Source organism: Eublepharis macularius, chromosome 4 (assembly GCF_028583425.1).
Source record: "Eublepharis macularius isolate TG4126 chromosome 4, MPM_Emac_v1.0, whole genome shotgun sequence".
Classification (NCBI taxonomy): Eukaryota; Metazoa; Chordata; class Lepidosauria; order Squamata; family Eublepharidae; genus Eublepharis; species Eublepharis macularius.
Genome location: NC_072793.1, coordinates 82573603 through 82595473, shown reverse-complemented (window position 1 = coordinate 82595473; position 21871 = coordinate 82573603). Strand labels below are relative to the sequence as shown.

The window sequence follows — 21871 nt, the reverse complement described above, 5'->3', positions numbered from 1 at the left end:
GATTTGGTGGACATTCCCAAGGTGGAGGGCCATATTTTTAGAAAACAGGAAAAGCAGGGATTCAAAGAAGCAGTACTATGAAGCAAGGTGGTTAATGCTGAAGGCAGGTTCTGGCTTGGGGGAGAGATTCTGTTTTTCTCCCTCTGTATTTTTCTGTATTCTCTTCTGTATTTTTTCATTTAAAAATAGAGCTCCAATCTGGAATATTAGAGGCAGGCAATTTAATTTCAGTATAAGAATCCAAAACCAGCACATAGTGCAGACACTATGTGGTCCTGCTTTCTATAGCATGCTAAGCTGAGGGTCTTGCATCTTATCCAACATAACAATCATATTATTAATGTCACACTGAATCTTTAATTTCCAGACTGTTGGAATCCTGATTATCAGTTTTTATTTTGATGAAGCTCCTTTCCTAGTTCTCCCAATAGTGTATTTAGAAAATGCTTCACATTTTCTCTTGTTAGCTTAACCCAGCTTTGCCCATTCCCAAATTGTAATATGAAAGATCCTTTTACACCGCAATCTTAAGCACAGTTACTCCAGTCTAACTCTATTGATTTCAATGGGCTTAGACTGGCGTAACTCTGTTTAGGATTGCACTGCAAATCTCGAACCGTTTTGCCCAGGGTCTGCTGTATAAAGGGCATTCCAAGGATGTCAGCTCTAGGTTGGTTTTGGTGAGCCTTTGATAGTCTATATCTGAAATGGCTGACTTTGATATTCTCAGTTCTGTTCTCCCTATAAATGTCCTATGGCTAAAAGTATATTTTGTTGACAAAAATGACCCTTTCACAGTTGAGGACCATGATAATGTTAATGCCATTGATCAGGATGTCAGAATTATAGAGTTCATGTAGCTGGGCACAGTTGAGACAATTGATACAAAATTCTAACAAAAAATATTTTTTAAAATCCTTAGCAGTGAAACTAGTGGTTGCTGCTCACATTTTCGTTAAAATTGCATAGGGCACTTCCAGTTGGCCATCCATAGAACTGTTGGTCAGCCTTTGAGTTGCTGAACATATATTTTGCTGCCTAAATTGACCCTTTTGCAATGATGAGTCTGTGAGAGCGCTGTTGCCAGTCAAGAGTGCAGAGGCACTACTGAGCTAGAGGAAACAGTCGTGTACCTTAGTATAAGACAGCTCTGTGTATCTGATTTTTAAAAATAGTGTATCCAAACCAAACCTGCCTTAATTACATCAGAAATACTTTATACCTCAGAATAATTTTCAAGCAAGGCGAAGGTGGGAGATTTTATTGGGAATGGAAGGTGGAAAGTAGACTGGCACCAGCTGATTTCTGCATGACCTGAGTTATTGCATCATGTGTTTGTGCGTCTCCACACGTTCATAGCCCTTGTGTCCTGTCCCTTCCCATTCTAGTGCTGCAGGTGAGTTCTTCCCTGAAGCTGCGCAGGTGGCCTATCAGATGTGGGAACTTAGTGCAGTGGCTAAAGTAGAGGTCAGAACCTCGTCTGCTCCTTACTGGCTTGAAACTACAGCTTCTTTACACTGTGTGCTTCTGACTCCCTCCCTTGCCTTTCCTAATTCTGTTGGCTAATTCTTCCTGTTCAGTGGTCAGAAATGAAGCCAGACGCTTTTTTAAAAAGACAAATTTTGCTGGAGAGCTATTTCTCCCCTTTTCTGGTTTTGTGCGTGCTTTGGAACTAACCCTTTAAAGTGCTGATTGCTTCCCTGCACAAAACAGCATGCATATTTTCGTGTATACTGGAGAGATGGAAATAAAGCACAGCTGTGACAAACAGAGCTGTCCTGTCTTTGGAATCCAATGCATATGCATTACCCCAGTGCGGTCTCTTGAACATATGCCTAACGCTGGAGGGTAATAGAAGCTTGCCTTAAGAATTAAAGCTTGCTTTAATTAATGAAACTGTACCAAGGAAACCAATTCCACAGCACCCCCTTGTGAGAGAAGGTTTATCATGTCCCCTCCCATGAACTATTCAATGTACTAATCTCCTTCGAAAAGTGAATTCACACATTTGTGTGTGTCATGAAAAATACAGCTATGACTTGATTACTTGAATGTGGAACACTGTTAGTGTCAGACAATTGCTTAGTTGAGGAAAACAAACTGAGTAGTAATAAACTTATTGGAACATTTTTTCTGATGCTGAAACAGAGTGTATGAATTCACCTCTAGGTCTTGTGCATGTGGTAAGCCTGGCTGAGAGGAACCAAGTATTCAGAGAGAAATCACTTGATCATGAATTAATGTTCAAAATGCAGTTTATGTAACCGTAAAGATGTTCTGGGGGCCTAAAATGCTGCTGAAAAATCAAGGAGCATCCTCCTTCCAAGGCAGTGAAATCCACCTAGATGCTCTCCATTTGCTCCCCTTCAAGTGCAATAACACTTTTTCTGCCATTGGTTACCTTTTCTGGCCTGGCTGCCTTATCTTTTCATAAGTAAGAAGATTGTGATTTCTCAGCTTGCTCTACCCCTGCTAGCTGCTCAGCTCTTCCCTTGCCCATCAGTTCCTCTTCTGCCTCTCTTTCTCTCTCTCCACTGGGCTCGGTTTTAATCTAAACCCTGTTACTCTTTCTGCAGTTGAAAGGAACCATTCGTCCAGCTGGAGATTTCAATGCTGATGGTGATGCCAAAGTGCTAAGGAAAGCAATGAAAGGGTTTGGTACGTAAGCTTTTATGCACATTGTGTTCCTTTTTACACAGTGGTATCTTTTCTCCCATGAGAAAGCAATATTATGGCCTTTCAGAAAGGGCAGAAACTTTGAAGATCTTAAAATCCAAGAGAGTCTTCTCGAAGCAGTCTTTCCTACTTGCATGTTCTTTTTCTGCGTAAGCTGTTGTTCCCTGGGTTTTCCTACACTAGGAGCAGCTGTTACAGCCTGCACCATATCTACATGGTGTTCCAATAAGATCTCCATTTCTATGTTTTGTTCCAGGAAAGGCAGTGCTTCATTTTATATTGAATTATGCAGAGTTTCTTACGATATCTTGACCAACAACCCAGTGCTTCACCCATCAGGCAGCAATTGTGCCTCCCAAGTACATCTGTTTGTGATTTCACTTCTCTTACTGTGTATCTTTCTCTTTCCTACTTCAGTGATTATTGTGTGTGCATACACACTGCAAGCTCAGAAAACACAACACAAGAACTAAAAGGGACAAATTAAAATTATTCAAACTATTAGGAGGGAGGTATCTTCATTGGTTGCAGTTTAGGTTGTATGGTGGCAAAAGTACATTGTGCCAAAGATTACAACTAAGCCAAATATTGGGAATGGTGGCCCTGCTTAAACATCACACACTAGACAAATGATTCAAACAATTTAGTTCTCTTTCATTTCACAGATGGCTTACCAGGCGATATTTTCATCTGCATATCTAAGATCAGGTGGGCTCACGATTCCCCCTTTGCTGTGCTGTGCAGCATGTTGTGGTTTTCTGACTAAATTATTACCAGCTCAAGCTTTAAACCATCCATCTTGGGATACGTTTGGCAGCAAGGACAGGAGATTGGGACCACTGCAGAACTCTGTATAGAAGTTGCTAGGTCATCTAAAATGTAATCTGCAAGAAAGGAGAACGGTACTGTAGACCATAAGTGAGGGAAAAGGCACGTCAAAGGAGCATTTATCTTTCCATGTTACTCATGGGAAGGGGGGAACTAAATGTATTTTCCTCATGTTATGGAAGGGACATCTGACAGGGAGATACATACTTAACTCCCTTTTCCATTCTCGAATTCATCTTTTCAGATGTACCCTCACCATCCCCAGTAGAAACACTAAACCATTTTTCTTCATTTAAGTCCCAACATAGAAAAACCTCAACTGGTGGGACATTGATAGGGAGATCATTTGCAGGAGAGAATCCACAGATACAGAAAGGGTTAAGCACCTACTCTTTCACTAATTTTCCATTACCAAATGCCCCTATTCCTGCTTTCATGTTGCGCAGCACCAAGTTATGCAGCACCAACCACTGGGCAGGTTAACCTGCTACTGGGCAGGTTAAGTGGTTAAGAGCTGCAGGACTCTAATCTGGAGAACCAGGTTTGATTCCCCACTCCTCCGCTTGAAGCCAGCTGGGATAATAATGACATACTTTGTAAACTGCTCTGAGTGGGCATTAAGTTGTCCTGAAGGGCGGTATATAAATTGAATGTTATTATTATTATCATCATCATCCTTGGGTCAGTCACAGCTATTTTAGAGCTCTCTCAGCCCCATCCACCTCACAGGGTGATCATTGTGAAGATAATATAACATACTTTGTAAATCCCTCTGAGTATGGCATTAAGTTGTCCTGAACGGCGGTATATAAATCAAATGTTGCTATTGTTGTTATAGCGGGGAACCCTAAGGACTTGCGTACAGCACCTTATTTTCCCTTGTATCCCCCACCCCGCTCTAGTTCCTTTTCCCCTTTTGGCAACCCCCATACTCTCACCTTTGCCTGCTTCCTTCTCTCCTTCCCTTTCATCCACCACCCTTCCTTTCATCTGCCCCCTATATCTTATTTACTTCATTTATACCCACTTTTCTCCAAAATGGGGACTGGCCCAAGATTACCCATGAGTTTCCATGGCTGACTGAGGACTTGAACCTGGGTCTCCCAGATCCTAGTCTTAAACTCAAACCATCTAGTCTGAAACTATACCAACAATGTCTTTAGTGAGGGGGAGGGAGCTGCTGTTGAATAGTAGCAAGCAACTGGGCCTGAGTGAGTCATACAAGTTGCATGGTAGCATTTCACTCAGTGATTGCTCCTGGACCCGACCCCAATGAGTCCTTTCTCAAAGGCCAAAACAGCCCTAGAAAGAGCCCTCCCATGCCTTTTACTAACAGAAATGAATACTTGAAGGCTGGCAATACTGTTGGGGTTGCCGCAGAGGGCATTAAAGCTACAGGCACTGCTTATATTATTTGGGGGAGGTGTTAACACCCCATTGTATTTTATTTTTTAAATTTCAGATTTTTCTGCAAACCTGGGGCTTTTCTCCGGCTCCAGCTTCAGTATTTAAGTATCCACATATTTGGCCATGTTAAAAATTATATATATTGATATTACTCCGCCACTGTCCTGTATTTCCCCACATTTCCATTCATGGTACAGTGTTTAGATGGGTCAGGCACCAACAGATATATTGTATAGTTTAGAAGAAGACCAAGAAAAACAATAAAAACGAGGCAATTGTTAGCAAAGACTACAAAGAGGTGCAAGGGTAATTTTTAAAGACATGAAATAGAATAACCTCTCCAGTCACTCCTCTGGAGTACTCAGGGGAAGGTTGCTCTGTCCTGTTGCTGGGGCATTTCTTTTGCTACAGAAGCTGTTCTTAGGCTGCCAGAGAAAACTAACTCAACCGTGTTTCATTATATGTCCTTGTTTCTAGAAGAAGCAAGTTGCTGGTAAGGTTCAGAAATCTGGTTGGCTGCTAAAGAACTGCAGCTATTGTACAAAATGAAATCGAAGTGCCCAACCACTTCTTCTCTGAACAGTGAGGCTGTGTGATGCCTTGCTGTTATATGCCTAGTCTGCCATTGTAGACTGCCACTGGCCACCCTTTTTTCAAACTGGAGAGGCCCATTGGGGTCCAGTATGCTTTTAGGATGATCTTCTGTTGTACTAGTCTAAAGAACGGGGTATTCCAAAAGCTGTTGTGGAGTGGCTGCTTTAAACTGCTCCCTGTGATAGGTGTGTCTTTGTAGCAAGCCATTTGCGTGTCACACTGATTGGGGATTTGTTCTGTTCTCCCCGAAGCCTTGTTGAGAAGTGTTTGCAGCAATGTGACAAAAAATCACCTGAATGTGTGGCAAACAATTCCATGTGGTAGCTAGGACAAAAGACCTGACTTGTTTGAATGCTGTTAAGCAGAAACCTCTACTGTGGAGGCTTGAATGATTTTTCCCCTTTCAAGTTTCTTAGTCCAGCCCATCTGGAGAGAAGCCAACCTTAGTGCACCCAGCGGCCTTGTATGACTTACTGTTATAATGTTTGCAGGCTTTAGGGGATCCAGTGTAGAAAGTGGCAGAGATACACTTGTTCTAAGACTGGTCAGCACAAAGTCAGTTCTTGAGCTGGATGTATTTATGGGATGCTGGAGAGAATGCTGTGTATTTTTGATGTCCTGAAAGATATTGGCTTGACAAATTCATTTAGATTTGACACTGACTGGATGCTCCTCTTGGTCTAATATGGCCATTGGGGCAGCTTCCTGGGGCTGAAGTAGCTGTTTGCTTCCAGGTACATGTTGGGAGTTGAACCTGAATGTTCTTTCCATCTAGATCCAAGTCTTGTGAATTGCTCAAATGTCAGATGAGTCACAGTTTCTATGTGTTGGGTTTTCAGGCTCTGATGAAGATGCTATCATAGATGTTGTCACACAGCGGAGTAATGCCCAAAGGCAAGAGATCATAAAGGCCTACAAGTCTCATTTTGGCCGGGTAATAAGCATTATCTGTTTTCTCCTCCTACATATTTTTTAAAAATGATTTGTGTACCCTGCTCATATGTCCTCAGTCTCCCATTAACTGTTTGTTTGGAAGTAATCAAAAGCTCTCTTAAAAGCAAGATCTAGCTTTGCATGTCTTTTTGCTTCCTAACAATTAATATACATATATTGTCAAAGGCTTTCACGGCCGGAGAACGAGTTTAAAAAAACCATTATAACCAAGTAAACTCTGTGAATATTACTTTGCTTTTTCTTTGAACACAGAGAACTTGAAAAGTCCACAGCTAGAGGCTAATTTTGAGGGAGTGGCTGTCAGTGACATTTCTTCTGCCCTTTCTTGTCCTGTCCTCTCCATTCATTCCTGTTCTGGCCAGTAGAGGGGACTGTAAGTTCAGAATTCCCAGCCTGTTTAAACATGTTCTTCACCAGTGCTTCTTGTGACAGGATCTGATGGCAGATCTGAAATCTGAAATATCGGGGGCCTTGGCAAAGGTTATCCTTGGACTAATGATGACACCAGCACAGTATGATGCTAAACAGTTGAAGAAAGCCATGGAGGTATGAAAATATTTTTGAAATTTCTGTTAAGAGAGTACTTTAAATACATTGATTATTTTTTTCTAATGACATGTCCAGGTGCACTGAAGTTCTCTTATTCCTGATTGAAGTGTTGTGATTCAAAATGTGCATAATCATTCCAGAAAAGGAAATGCTCTCCTGATTTTCATGACCAAAGAACCAATAGTATAGGAACAACTGTAAATGTATTAATGGCAGAACATAGATCTAGAACAAAAGAATTGGTCAGGGGGAAAACTAAAGTTCCTTCTCATGATTTTTGTTATTCCACACTGCAAAGTGTGTAAGTTTGTTCAAAAACATATCTCGCCTTTTAAAAGGGGGGTAAATAAATCAATTAAAATAATACAAGATAAAACAAATCAAACAACAAAAGATGAAAATTATAATAGAGGAGTCCAGCTGCAGTCAAATGCTGCTACTTATTCAAGGCCTATTAAACACCACAGCCTTACAAGCTGCTACAAAATGCTAACAATGAAGAGATTTTGTATACCTTCTTCATCTGCCCGTTCCAGAAAGTGGGAACTATTGTTGAGAAGGTGTGAATCACTGCAATGGCAGTGTGGTGGCTAACTTGTACCATTAACGGGTCTTTTCTAGCACAACTTAATTGGATTGTGGACCCACACAGGGAGGGGTGAGGCATGTGATGTGTGGCTCAGAGAAAATAGCTGAGGCTGAAACAAGAGTCTTAAAGTGTCGCAGTTCTACAGCCAAATGCTGGTGGTTTTCTCATCATTGGCACAAACGTCTTTAGGAAGAATCACTGAGAGTCCTTTTTCAGCGCTTTCTCATCAGAGTGGATGATGATCAGGGGCAAAGGCTTCACATAGGTGAGGCCTATGTGAGGGAAAAGGTGAGAGTCCTTGGGAGGAGGATAGGACTTTCTGGCCAAGTGCATCCTTGCTCCAGTTCCAGTCAATTAGCTCCTTCTTGACCCACTTTTTTTTTTGGTCTTGAGGATGGCATGCCCCAGCAAAGAAACTTGATGCCTTCGTCTAATGTATTGTTAGCAATAGACGAATTTGGCTATTTATTATTATTATTATTATTTCAGGGTGCTGGCACTGATGAAAGCATTCTCGTTGAAATTTTGGCCACTAGGAACAATCAGGAGATCCAAGCAGTTAATGCAGCGTACAAAGAAGGTAAGGGACTTAGAAACAGAGAAGTGGGGGCTGGATAACTGAGCAGTAAGGAAATCACTCCACTGCTAAATGAAAACATTACTATTGAAAATTTGGAGTTTTTCCAAAGAGTACTGAAAGTGCTTTGAGAGGAACAGCAATACTATGCTGTCTTAACTCATATCATTGTATTTGTTTACTTAATTTTTACTTCACCTTCCTTGCTGAGACTCAAGATAGTTTACAAAATTTAGAACAGTGCAATAAAACAGTATAATATATACAATAAAAAGCAATAAAACTGTCATTTTTTCAGATATTAAAGCCACAACCCTGTTTCCTTTATTTTAAAAAGCCCTCCTAAACAATTCTGTTTTACAGTGGGCTTACGCTGGAGTAACTCTGCATAGGATTGCACCATAAGAAAAAGTTTGAATTTTGATGCTGTCAGAGAATTGTCCAGTATAATTAATAAAGTTGTGAGGTATATATTATGTTGCTAAATGTAACAAATTTGCTATCTAGGTGTTCATGGTTGTGGTGATAATTCAGTTGTTATAGGAGGAGGATGTTTTGTTTTTGTACAAGGCCCATGAGAGCCATGCACCTCTGGATAACGAGCATTCCAATCTGACTTCCTCTTTAATTGCCAGGTCAAAGGCTTCTTCAGTGTTTGAGATCTCATCCAATGATAAACACACATTTCAGTGTATTTTCAACATGAACCATGGTGTGCATGGTAGTTGTGCTCTCATCTTGCACATGAAGATCAGCCTTTGTGCATCCACGTTATTTGGGTCGGTAGCCTGTTCATGTACCCACTTGGGCCTGATTTATGCAACAGAATGAGGTGAAAGAGTTCTGAGGTTAAATCTGCTGTACTAGTTAGAGGCTACAGGTCACATGTATTTATTTTTTTTATTTTATTTTTATTTTTAATATCTAACATAAAAAACTACAAAAGACTACAAAAGTATAAGGGGGAGAAAAAAAAAGGGAAGGGGGACTGGGAAAAGGGAAGAGCAACATACAAACAACAAACGCTACACTACATGTCTTGTATTCCCTTCATGCTGCAATTTTTCTTAAAAGTTAACTTTCTAATATGCTATCAGATTGGTAGATCTTATACAATACAGACTATATTCAGGATCAGGCTTTCTTCCCCCCGGCGTCTCGGTCTCAGTTCTCTCTGCGCAGCTGGAGCAGCTGCGCCCGCTCTCTCCTCCCCCCCACTTTCCCCTTCAGACTTTGAACTTTCTTCTTGCTGGAACTCCTGATGGTTGAACAAAAAGTCTGTCAGCTGCGCTTCCGATGTAATCTTGTAGGTTTGATCCTTATATCTAAACCAGATGCCTTCTGGAAACAACCATTTATATTTTACATCACATTTCCTCAAGAAAGCCGCAAGTCCTTTATACTTGAATCTTCTTTTACGAGCCAAAAATGGAACATCCTTCAATATTTTAACCTTGTTGCCCAAATAATCCAAGTCCACATTGTACGAATTATATAAGATGGTGTCCCGAGTCTTCGTAGATGAAAAGTAAATAATAATCTCGCGAGGCAGCTGACGCTTCATTACATACTTTGAAGATGTCCGTCGGACTTCCAAAATATCGCTTTTTAACTCTTCTTTAGTTGCCTTTGCGAATGGCGCCAAAAGTCCAGACACCAAATCTTTTAAATTTTCACTTTGCTCCTCGTTTACATTCTGAAGACGTAGTACCGTTTGGGCACGGTCCACTTGCAATCCTATTATTTGATTCTCCAAAAGCTTCACTTCCTTACTTGTTGCTTTCATGAGTACTGCATTCTCGTGTGCAGACTGCTCTGCTCCGGTCGCTGTTTCTTTAATGGTTTTCACTTCGCTTTCCACTGAATCAACCTTTTGCCCCATTTCATTCAGTTTCGCTACAAAGGGCTGCACAGCATCAAAGACTGCTCGTCTCACCATCTCTTCCAAAGTTTCCCCCTTCCCCTGTAACGTTGCCATCGCCGATTTACTCATTGCTGGGCTGTGCTTTCTCGTCGCCATCTTAGGGGGGGGCGACAACTAAGTTCCGAAACTCCGTGAAGGGGAAGAAATCCGCGCCTTCTTAGCTTCAACTCCCACCAATCCTTCGCATACGCTTAGAAATCAGAAGGGATTCGCTTACTTACAGGTTTTCACCTTAAATCTGCTTATTGCCGTTCTCCATGGCCCGGCAGCACGCGAAGTGCCCAAGTCTGCCGGCCTCTGTTGGAGCAAACGGACAATTTACCCCCTGCATTGCTTTCAGGGGGTTCTTCCCGCCACGCTCCGGACCCCGTCTCCCTCACTGGGAGTCCTGGGGGTTAACCCTCGCAGGTCAACCGCCCGGTCAGGCTGCTCGGACGTTTCCTCCCGGACCTGCGGAGAGGAGCGTCCGACATGGCCGGGAAAACGAAACCGAATCCACATTTATGAATACATAAATCCAGGGGTCATTTTGTAGAAAAAGAGCTGGAGGAACGCATTAGCATAACTCATTAGCATATGCCACACCCCTTGACATCACTGGAAGTGTCCCATTGGCATAACTGATTTGCATATGGCACACCCCCTGACATCACCTATCCTGGCTGTTTTGGACCCAATCCTGGCCATTCAGGGCCAAAAAGGGGCCCAAAATGGTCAGGATCGGGCTTCTGCTGAGTGGGAGAGTGATCCACCACCCGTCAGAGGCCCCATCTGGGCCGTTTCGGCTCCAATCCAGGCTGAAATGGGCCCAAAATGGCCGAGAGTCAGGCGGGTGGGGCCACCTGACATGTGACCTCTTTGGGGAACTGCCGGAACTGTGTTCCTGCGCGTTCCCCCTCGAAATGAGCCCTGCATAAATCCCTGCAAGTAGTTAGAGGGGAGCAGAATGGGCCTTTCTCCTTGTTATGCTGTTTTTTTCACTTTTAGGGTCAGTGTTAAAAAATGAGTTATTCTGTTACTCCTGAACATAGACTAGTCAACATCAATTTCATTATTATCTTTTTAAAAAAATAAATGAAAGAATGAGGAAAGGCAACAAGAATTCTCACAAACTTAGGAGATAAACCTATGCTGCCAAAGACATTTGTTAGTTACTTCCACTAAAGGCTTGTCAAAATAATTCTGCTTTGCACCTTCTGAGGAAGGAAAAAGCGTAGGAGCTTTCCATGCCATGTCTGGCAGGGTGTCCCAAAGTGTGGGTGCAAGAGCTGAAAGGGAATGCTCACGAACTGTAACTGAATGAACATCCCAAGTAGAGAGGACCATCGGAAGTGAGGGGGCTAATGAACTTAGTTGGTGCAGGAGCTCGTATGGGGAAAGGTGGCCCATTAGAAATGTGTGTCCCAGGCTGTGAAGGGCTTTAAATAGATTTATTTTATTATGTTTCTATCTCACCTTTGTTTTTCAGCCAAATAATAGAAGGTGACTAACAAAAGCAATATACAATGCAGATTGGTCAAGCAAGCCTATGGAAGGGGCCAAGCTTTCTCTGAATGGCTGGCTACTGGTGGTGTTGTATTTACAACCATGTGGGTCAGTGGGTGTTCAGATACAGGACCTTTACTGTGATCTATATTTCTCCTGTCACAATTCTCTTTTCTTTTTTCAGCTTACCATAAGTCTTTGGAGGATGCACTGAGTTCTGATACTTCAGGACATTTCAAAAGGATCTTGATTTCTCTGGCTCTGGTAAGGACTCATGTTCTCCTGTGGGCTTCCCCTTACCTAAAACAAAACTTCATATCTCTGGAATCCACAGGACTGATGCAGATGTTATGGCTACCATGTAAAGGTAGTGCTGCTACCTTTCCTGCTGCAACACATTTTACAGAGGCATATTGAGCAAAAGTTCAACAGCTGAACTGTTGCCAGACACAGAGGTCTTTTCTGCACGGGGCTTTTTCATTGGTTATGGCCCCATACTGCATTGATTTCTCTCCAGAGTTCTTCATGCATGGTCAAAATACCCTGATTCAATCTCCACACTGCTTCGCAGACATTTTTGTGTTCTGCATGGAGGAGGACTGCACCTCCTGCAGAATTGATCTTTCCCCAGCTTTTCTACCTGCCCACATACACCAATTGTTTTTTTCTGGCGAAGTCAAACTGCAGCTTTTTTGAAGTGCAGATAGGCATGTGCACGAAGAAAGTTTCCGTTTTGGTTCCAGAGATTCCAGAACCATTCTGTTCCATTATTAGTTTGTTCCAGCTGGGTCAATGCTGGATTGGAACCGATCCATTTGGTTTTTCATTTTGCATGCACCTTGCATGCATGTTGACCACACATGCACAAATGCATGCTGTTCTTTTTTGGGGGGTGCAGGGAAACAGTGCTCAGGGACAGCTGTTTTCACACTTAATCAAGAACAGCATCCCCCTCCTAGTCTAAACCATTGATCCTCTGTGTTTTTCCTCAAGCACAATAACACACAAACACACAACAATAACAGGATCTGGAGAAGGCAAGTGTTGGTGGGTGGAGTAGCAGAGTGTTCCCAAGTAGAACAGTGCTCCACCCAGTGATGTCCAGCAACATTAAAAACAAGCCTGCTTTTGGTGCTACACCTCTGAAGATGCCAGCCACAGCTGCTGGCGAAACGTCAGGAACTACAACGTCAGGACCACGGCAATACAGCCCGGAAAACCCACAACAACCATCGTTCTCCGGCCGTGAAAGCCTTCGACAATACAAGCCTGCTTTTCTTTTTCTATCATGCCAATAAGTTATTATCTTTGCATCCTGCTGTTGCCTGTTGTTTCATGTTTCCTTGAGCTTTGCTCCCACAATAAGAGACAAATCCAAATCCTTCTTTTAGATGCTCAGCATTCTGTTGCAAAATGGGATGTTCTCACTGCCAATCTTCTCCATCACCCAAGGGAAGGCAGGCAGGCAGAATGATTGGCTGAATTCCTCCCTCCTCACCCCAACAGAACTAAGTTTTCCTTTTGCTGTGGGGACAGGCAGGATTGTTTTTTGGGAGGAGTTACACATTTACCAATTCTCTCAGAAAAAGAGAGAGCTCTGAAAGACTATGGAAGTAATCCTAAACAGGTCTAATCAGATGTAAGTCTCATGTTATTCAATAGTGCTTACTTCCCTTACTAGGGAAGTCTCTTTAGAATTGCAGCATATGACTGAAGTCTTCAAGGGCTTTAGCAAGTTTGATTTAACAGACGCTGCACCCCCCCACAGCACTTTTCCTCAGAACAGTTCCAAGTGCCCTGATTAGAGGGAGGGGGGGAGATTAGTGCCAGGGTGGTGATGCAAAACAAACCAAGTTGCACCCCAGCAGGTCTACCCAGATGTAAGTCCCATGTTATTCAATAGTGCTTACTCCCAGGGAAGCGTGTTTCAAATTGAAGCTTTCCTTCCAAATGTTTCCAAAGCTGATAGGAGGGGAGGGGTCTTCCCTTGCAAGGACTGGATTGACAGGGAGGGAGACCCATTTTCTGGATAGCTATGGGGTGTGGGTGTGGGGAGATGTATTCATGCTGCATGCATTGGTCTCATTCCCCCTCCCAGCCAACAGAATTAAGTATTTAAATATTTTAAAAGGCTGTCACTTAGAGAATGGAGCTGTTCCTATTGGATTCAGTACAATGGGTTTAAACTACAGGAGGGACGGTACTGGTTGGACATTAGAAAAATCTTGATGTTAAGAGTAATTCAGCAGTGGAATCAGCTGCCTAGGGATGTGGTGGGTTCCCCCTCATTGGCAGTCTTCAAGGAGTGGCTGGATGAATATTTGTTGGGAATGCTTTAGGCTGTTCCTGCATTAGGCAGGGGGTTGAACTAGATGGTCTGTAAGGCCTTCTAACTCTACGATTCTATGAATAATGTAAGATCTCTCCTACTTTGGAATCTGATTGGTGCTGTTCTGGAAAACAAGCAAGCCCAGTGCCTCCCTGCTGCTGGAAGGTATGAACCAAAACAAAACACACAAACTTCATCGCAGGAGAGACTCATTACAGCCATGTTTCCCAGATTTGGGTCAGCATTGTGGAAGCTTCCTTGATGAACCAAACCAGCAAGTTCTGTGTGTAATTCCAGCTTGTTTTTTCCATTATGCATACCCCTAGTGCAGAATGCTTTCTTCAATGTGAGGCATGGGCCTGGCTCTGCCTTTCGCCCTCTTTATCCCCTTGTATGCTGATTGGTTGAACAGCAACTAATTCAGTTTTTTCCCTAAATATTTTTTTAAAAAACATCAAGCTTGATGCTTTAAAAAAACAAATCCTTTGCAACTGACAGGGGAAAAAACACTGCAATATGGCTAGCACGAGAACTCTGCAGAGAGCCCTGAATCCCTCTTGATATTTTAAAGTTTCCCTCTGTGCTTCCTGTACTTTTTAGTCCATTCTTTTCGGGCGCTTAAATTTTTTTTAAAAAGCAACCATGTTGCAACCTTGGTACCTTATTTAAAAAACCAAAAAAAGCCATCCAGGTTTCCTCAGGCAGTCAACAAATGAAACTGACATGTTCCCCAGAAAGGCCGCAGCAGAAACTGAGCTTCTGAAGCTCCATGTTTCCCATACACATGCAGGCCCAATTTATATCATAACTGTGGTGCATGGAGACACCAAGCTTAGACTTCTCTGTGTGCCCTTTTCTTGATCTGAAATGGCCTGGGGAGAGAGGTTGCGGTTTGCTGCTTTGGGGGCTGCATATGTACTGATGAGCTACATGCTACGTTTCCATGATGAGGCAAATCACGCCCCTTGGGGCTATTTCAGGACAGCAAAACAGCATGGGAGTGAAAGACTAAGCAAGCTCTCTCCAGGTGCTGTGGTTGTAATCTGAATCAGACCCACTCATGCCTGGAAAGCATGACATCCCCAGGGAAAATGTAGAAATTAGGTTGTACGATTGCAGGACTGGCATTACAATCCTGAAACTGCATCATTGATCACACTATAATGGAACATGAGGTTATATTACATTTCTGTTTTCCTACTGGAGCCAGATGTTTTTTTTTCTCCTACCTGAGACAGTAGTGTCTACTTCTTCCAGTTTCTGGGGGAAATGTAATGTTAGACTTCCCCTCAATTTACTATGTCTTGACTGCTTCCCATGTTCTCTCTGATGTCCATCACAATTAATCTTTCTATGTTTGTGAAGGTTCTTTTTTCCCCTCATGCCTCTTGTTGGATTAGTCCATTACCTTTACTGGATGTCGTTTTTAACATCCTGGCCCTTTTCCATGTCTTCCCTTCCCATGTTTATCTTTAGTAAACCCCTCAGCTTTGTATTAATAATATTTATAAAAATATATATTGTGAGCAGACTTCCTAGCTGCTCTTGGTTCTGGAACAGTTGGATCTGATAACAGTCAACACATTTGAGACCTCTTTCAAAGCAGTATGAGGAATGGGGGAAATTACTGGACACTTCATGATCACTGAGGCTAAGCATTCTCTACTGAGGTACTGATGACTGCAAATTGAATCAGTGGCAGAGGAGATATGAACAGTCAGCTGTTAAGAATTGGTTAGAGTAACTAGAATCACAGTCCCCAATCAATGAACAAATGAGTACCAGTTACCTGCAGTGGGTGTGAAGAGGTATGTTCCTCATTGCTATCTACCTCAGAAGCCTAGCAGAACAGCAACTACTTGAGGCTTGGAGGGAGAAGAGGTACTAGACTTGGGACATTATCCAGCAGTTACTTGCATGACCTTCAGCCCACTTCTATCAGTGTGTTTATGGCCTTTGCACCAATAGATCTGATGCTGATCCTTTTAGCATTTTTATTAACTGATTTCAATCCTTAAACCTAGGGCAACCGTGATGAAGGTGGAGTGGACCTAGCAAAAGCACATGAAGATGCCCAGGTGAGAAAGGCATGTTTACATGTGCCCAGAATGACCACAGTAATGCAGGGACAGATACCCTTCTTGTTCTGGCTTCTGTGGCTGAGAATGGAAAATGGTGAAATAATTTTGCCTGTCATAAAACTGATTTCCCACAATCTACTTGAAACTAACTTGTGTGCATGTGAGTCACAAGTTTTAACATATTTAAAATAAAACAAATGGGTTTCAAAGCCATACTTTCTGGATAAATATTTTCAATAAAGTAACCTCATTAGTATTTCAAGGACTGAAATGAAGAGTTCTAATACTTAAAGCTTTGGAAAGTGCACATTTTTTCCAGACAGGAATAAATATTTCCTGTTGTGACAGTTTAGTGCTACTGTCACTGTTTCAGCACAGTGAGAGCCATATCTGCTCATCTGTCTGGATTATTAGTGATTGGCACTCTGAAAGTGGATTTCAAGCAACCACGGTTGTGACTGAACTGTGATCATCTAAAAATGGAGGAGAGAGAAGGAGATGGCCACTGTAGGGACAGGGTTAGGGAAAATGGATGCCATGTGGCAGGAACATCCAAATTTTCCCACTCACACAGTAGCCATCCAGGCTTTTCTGCAATCTTTCCCAAAACTTTGGAGCAAACTAGGTTTGAGAGAGTCTCCCTGGAGACTCACTGGAGAAAACCAGGGAAAACCCAGGAGGTGTATGAATGTACCAAGATGCTGTGGGGACACAGGGGAAAAAACAGGTTTCCCAAATGCATTGAATCAGGAACAGATAACTCTGTGGAAATGGCCTTAGATTACTCTAGAAACATATGGATGACATTGCCCAAGTTTACACTGTTATGGTATATGGTATATTTATACCGGATTACGTTATACACTTGGTTTCAATTGCAGAACAGGAATTACTTTTGATGTTTACATTTTGCATGTCTGGAAAAACACGTACCTACAGTGTTCTGAGTTCAAGGCCAATGCAATTTAGAATTTTCCTAATATGCAAGCAAGTCTGTGTTTACCCATAAGGGCCTTGGCCAGTTTGTATGTTCAGCAGAATGAAATACGAAGCATTTTCCCAGCCTGTTCCACACCAGGTTAAAAGTGGGAAGTTGCACATTTGAGTGCTATCCATTTAGATATATTGCGATCAGTTTCATTCCTGACTTTCTCCAAGGAGTCTAGGCCAATATAAGTAGTTTCTCCCTCATTTTATCCTTGTAACAACCTTTTAAGGTTAGGCTGACAGAGTGACTAGCCCAAAGTTACGTAGTGAGCTTCAGCACCGATCAGGGATTTGAACTTGGGTTTTCCTGGTCATAATTCAACACTGTAACCACTACACTGCACTCGCTGTCAGTGATTTTTCAAGGGAGAAAAAAACTTTACCTGCACAAAGATTAAGACTATGCCAAGAACAATGATAGGATGAACACTTTCCTATACATACAATTGTTATACTGGCAGAGAGGGTCCCTCCACACACAGGGAAGCATTAGAAAGTGAAGCATGAAAGCTTTATAATTTATTCAATTGAATGTATAAACCAGTGCAAAGAAAGTGACTAAACGGGATGCACGTACATGTCTAAAAGAGCCCTGATGCCCTTTTTTAAAAAAAATAGGGCAGGCTTTGGAAGAGGGGATTTGGATGGGAAGGAGGAGGTGCTCAGTCTATTTCTAGGTTGTCCACGCTACATTTCTGGTCCCCACAAATATGTGTATGACACTTTGCAAGAGGGGGAGAGCTTTCTGAAGCAGATAATGAAAGGATTACACATTCCACTCCCTTGCTACTTTTCTGCCCCAAATTCTTTATTTGACTTTTAAATGCTGCTGACTAGCAGCGCAGAAGAAGTGAAGCCTGATGATTCTAATTTTGCTTGCCTCATGGCTAAAGATGAGATCCGTTAAAAGATCCTTTTAAGCTTGACTGAAGCTGTGTGAGGTAGGAATGGGAGGAGAATGTAGAGGGGGATTTAACCCTTTCTCCCTGCACAGGCTTCCTATGCTATTACAGGCCTTCAAAGAAGATGATCAGCAAATGATGTGTTCCTTCCTTCCTTTCTTTCAAAAGCTAGCAGCACATGGGCCCTGGTTTTGACTAGCAAAACTGTGCAGGAATGCAAAAAACCAAACTGCTACCCTCCCTATGCCTTGACTTGTGACAGCAGAGGATAATCATGACTGTAATATTTTTAAACAAAAGACCAACAGAGATCTGCAGTCTCCATCATGTCAAGTTTAACCTAAGGACCAAATCAGATGAAATGAGGGATTTCTGTTTATGGAGCCTGCTACCATCCAAGGTCCATTCCTTCCCCCATGCTGTTTTTCAAACTTGAAATAACATAGTGAGACTGCAGTTTGGCCCATTGGACAAATGAGGGTCTTGATGCAATATATGTATTTTTGCCCTAATATGGCAATTAGCAGTCCCACACAGTCACTTCCAGTCAGGAAAATGGGCCTTGATGAAAAGGCTTGTAATTGTCCTCCATAGTCCCAGTCCCAGTTGAGTTCCGATACATCAGGGGAAAATGCTGGGAGCTCCTGGAGCTCCTAGTGTCTCATTTGTTTTGGCCCCCAAGATTCCATTTCATTTCTCCTAAAAGGGAAGGGGAAGCCCTGTGAGAGAAAATGGGCATGACCAGTACATATTGAGGGGAAGACTGCTCAATACTCTTGTCGAGATGAAAAACCATGAACTTCAGTGATGGGTGCTTTGCTAGTTTACAGCAACTTTCTGTAATATAGACTACTCCTTACCTTAGTCTAGAATACAGTGTATCTGAATTGCATGGCAAGTTTTCTTAGACCACTTTAATGGAAGTCAGCTGAAACCAGCTGCTGTAAAGCTTGTATTCAGAGAGGATATTTGGCTCAGTCATAATTTGCTTGACATTGGGTTCTCAGCCTGTAAATTCAGTATGGGGGCTTAAACAAAGTTGCGTTAACTCTGACTACATGATGCATATAAAAGCTCTCTCAGTGTAAACTAAATTAACATTCTTTGAGAATTACAGCCTTTAGGATAACTGAGAATACAGTTTTGCAATCCATAATAAGGGACATTTTATAAAAATATATCTTTGCTGTGAAAAAATGAATTTGTTTATAAATCTCCAGCTGAGATTACTCTCCGTATATGTGGAAATACAGTTAACGTTATTTTCATGTGGCAGGGGAGTATGAATATTTGTGCATGCTTATGCATGCGTTACATGGACTGTGCTTCATTGTTGCTGCATCTATTTAGAGGCAAGAGAAAGAGAGAGGGAGAGGCTGGTGGCTACAATACTGTATTGTAGACATATCTCTGCAGAACCCACATCTCCAGCTGTGTCAGTCAGTGCTGAATTGATTTGGGGTTGGGAGAGATTCTCTGGAATGTTCAGAATTAATATTATGCAATAAGACGATCCCTGGCTCCATAGTAGTTGTTCCATAGGTGACTTTCTGCTCCGAAGGTGCATCTTAATTCTTGCTGTGTACACACAGTGCAAGTTTCTATCATCTTTCAACAACTTGTGACTTAGACTTTTGTTGCTGATCTCTGCTCAGATTGTTCTTTCTCTTTCCCCCACATCTTCCAGGCCTCCCTTGGCTCTGGTAAACTACAAGCAAACTGGGGGGGAATGCTTGGGTTAGATCCCAGCAACCTTTGTAAAATTATTGCTGGAGATCAGAAGACCATTATGGATAAAGTACTACACAACATAGGGGCCTGCAATGAGTAGAGGATGAAGCAGGCAAAATCACACACCCTTTGTACAAGGAGAGAATTGTCCACAGAAGATTCTTCTGCTAGCACAAAGGGAAAAGGTGACTTTGCCCAATTGCCTCTTTTAATTATCACTTCCCAGGAGTGTATTTTTTGTCTATGAAGGTCTCCCAGTCCTCAGGATCAGTTGGCTTTTGGGATGGTGACAAGAAAGCTGGTAGCAGAAGGTGGGAACAATCACTTCCACAGGTGCTTTGTGCTCACAGTTCATAGTATTCTGGGTTCCTAACTTCTTGTAAAACTCCACATATGTATATGCAGGTTATATGCAAGAGGCCCTCCACTGGTCCCCTCCGATAACTAAGTAGATTGAGCATGCTTTTGCGGCCACATGCCTTCATAGAGGAGGAAGTGGCAATTACTATTTTTTCCCCTTTGCACCACATCTGTGCAGGTAAAAGGAGTGTGAATAAGTGGCACTTCCTGTCCAAGTGTGAAATGGGAATCTCAGGACCCTTGGAAGGATCTGGTGGAAGGAGAGAGACTGAGCATGTCTGGCTGGTTGACCCTCCTCCAGGCAGTAAACCTCAGCTGATGCTCAACTATGCTGACCTCTCATGCCAACCCTGGCTTCTGAACTTCAGGCAGAGACATCTCCTTTTTGCCTCCTCTTTTACTATTGGATGCTTTCTAAAATAAAGTTAAGGGACTTCATCTAAACTGCTTAATTGGATATATTTAAATATCCACTGAAAGGCCATACACAATCTGGGCCTCTCTGTTGCTACTACTCAGTAGCATATGCTAATATCAGTGTCTGACTGGGATATCATTTTGACCCAAACTGATTTACAGAATGCCGGGACAGCCTTTGTAGCACCATCTCTGATCCTGTTGCCTTCCTCTCCCTCTCTCTTTCTCTCCGTTGTCAGGTTGTTGCTGAAACCCTGGTGAGTGCTTGTCATTTTTTCTTCTATGCCTTCTTGTATATTTTAGAGCAGATTTTGCAGTGCCAGCTGGAGTTATTACCATATAGCTTCCTCAAATTTACGATGTGGTTTCACCTCCCATGTGACACTCAAGGCCTGCTTTGTGTACTGTCTTATGCTTGGATATATTTATATCAAGCCATTCCTATATCATTTCCCTACTTGAGATCAAAATGTATTGTGGAAGGTGCTTAGACTAAACTCATGAAGCTGTTTTAACCTTAGCTTGTCCTCTGGATTTCTCACCCCAGAGTTTCCCCCAATTCTTCCAGGACTGATTATCCTATAAGGACAAACGCTCATCTCTTTGCTCCTCCTCCAGTTGTTTTAAGAGGGTGCTACTCTCCTCCAATAGAGCATGTGCTCTGCTGCTGAATTCTCAGGGTTTGTCCTTATATGGCTGCCGTGGAGGTTGGAGGGAGCTAGCTTGCTAGGACAACTGAACAGTCAGTTTACGACAGGGAAGAAAACATTTTGAGGATACAGCCAGCCTCCATTTCTAGGAAGTTTGTAACTTGGTGTGAGTGGGTTATGCTATAGGTATCTGGCAGATTATCTTGGTGATAGTTGATAAAAGACATTTCACTGGATCAGTGTCTTCAGTACCTGTTGGTTTTAGAGAGTGACTTAGACTTGAGGAGGAGGAGGAGGAAAAGAGAACTCTACTGTATTCTGTCACCAGACTTCCTTCATAGTGGACACACAAAGGTGTGGTAGTTGGAGCTTCTGGCTTAGGCATGAGAGACCCGGGTTCATGTTCCCTCTAGCCATGAGGCTCACTGGGTCACCTTGGGTCAGTCATTCTTGTTTGCACTAACCTACCTCAGAGGATTGTTGTCAGGGCAAAACGGGGGACTGTTTTTGCCTCCTTGACTCCTTGGATGAAAGGCAGGAGAAAACTAAAATAGCATGGGCTGATTTTTTCACAATTTTAAATGCCTATATTAAGGGAAATGAATGCGCTTATCAAACCTGGTGGATTTGAATAGATCTAACTTAGCATCTTTTATTTATTATATTTCATTCCTATCCAGTGGGGACCCAAAGAGGTTTACATTGTTTCCCTCTCTTTGATTTTATCTTCACCGCAGCTGCTCTGTGAGGTAGGTTAGGCTGAAAGTGTGTGACTGGCCCAGAGTCACCTAGCAAGCTTCCATGAGAGTGGAAATTCCAACCTGGGTCCTA

The 21871-nt window shown here is 42.4% G+C and overlaps 1 protein-coding gene across 2 annotated transcripts in view; it reads left to right on the top strand.

Annotated features, from left to right (window-relative positions):
- Positions 1–21871, top strand: part of ANXA6 (annexin A6) — a 67286-nt gene that overhangs the window by 37744 nt on the left and 7671 nt on the right. The window contains exons 14-21 of one of the 2 annotated variants that reach the window (XM_054976257.1): positions 1389–1467; positions 2577–2658; positions 6345–6439; positions 6892–7005; positions 8087–8177; positions 11768–11847; positions 15937–15990; positions 20630–20647. In XM_054976257.1, the coding sequence (XP_054832232.1) occupies positions 1389–1467; positions 2577–2658; positions 6345–6439; positions 6892–7005; positions 8087–8177; positions 11768–11847; positions 15937–15990; positions 20630–20647 (613 nt within the window). The remainder of the gene's footprint in view (positions 1–1388; positions 1468–2576; positions 2659–6344; positions 6440–6891; positions 7006–8086; positions 8178–11767; positions 11848–15936; positions 15991–20629; positions 20648–21871) is intronic. The other variant, XM_054976258.1, reaches the window with a different exon arrangement.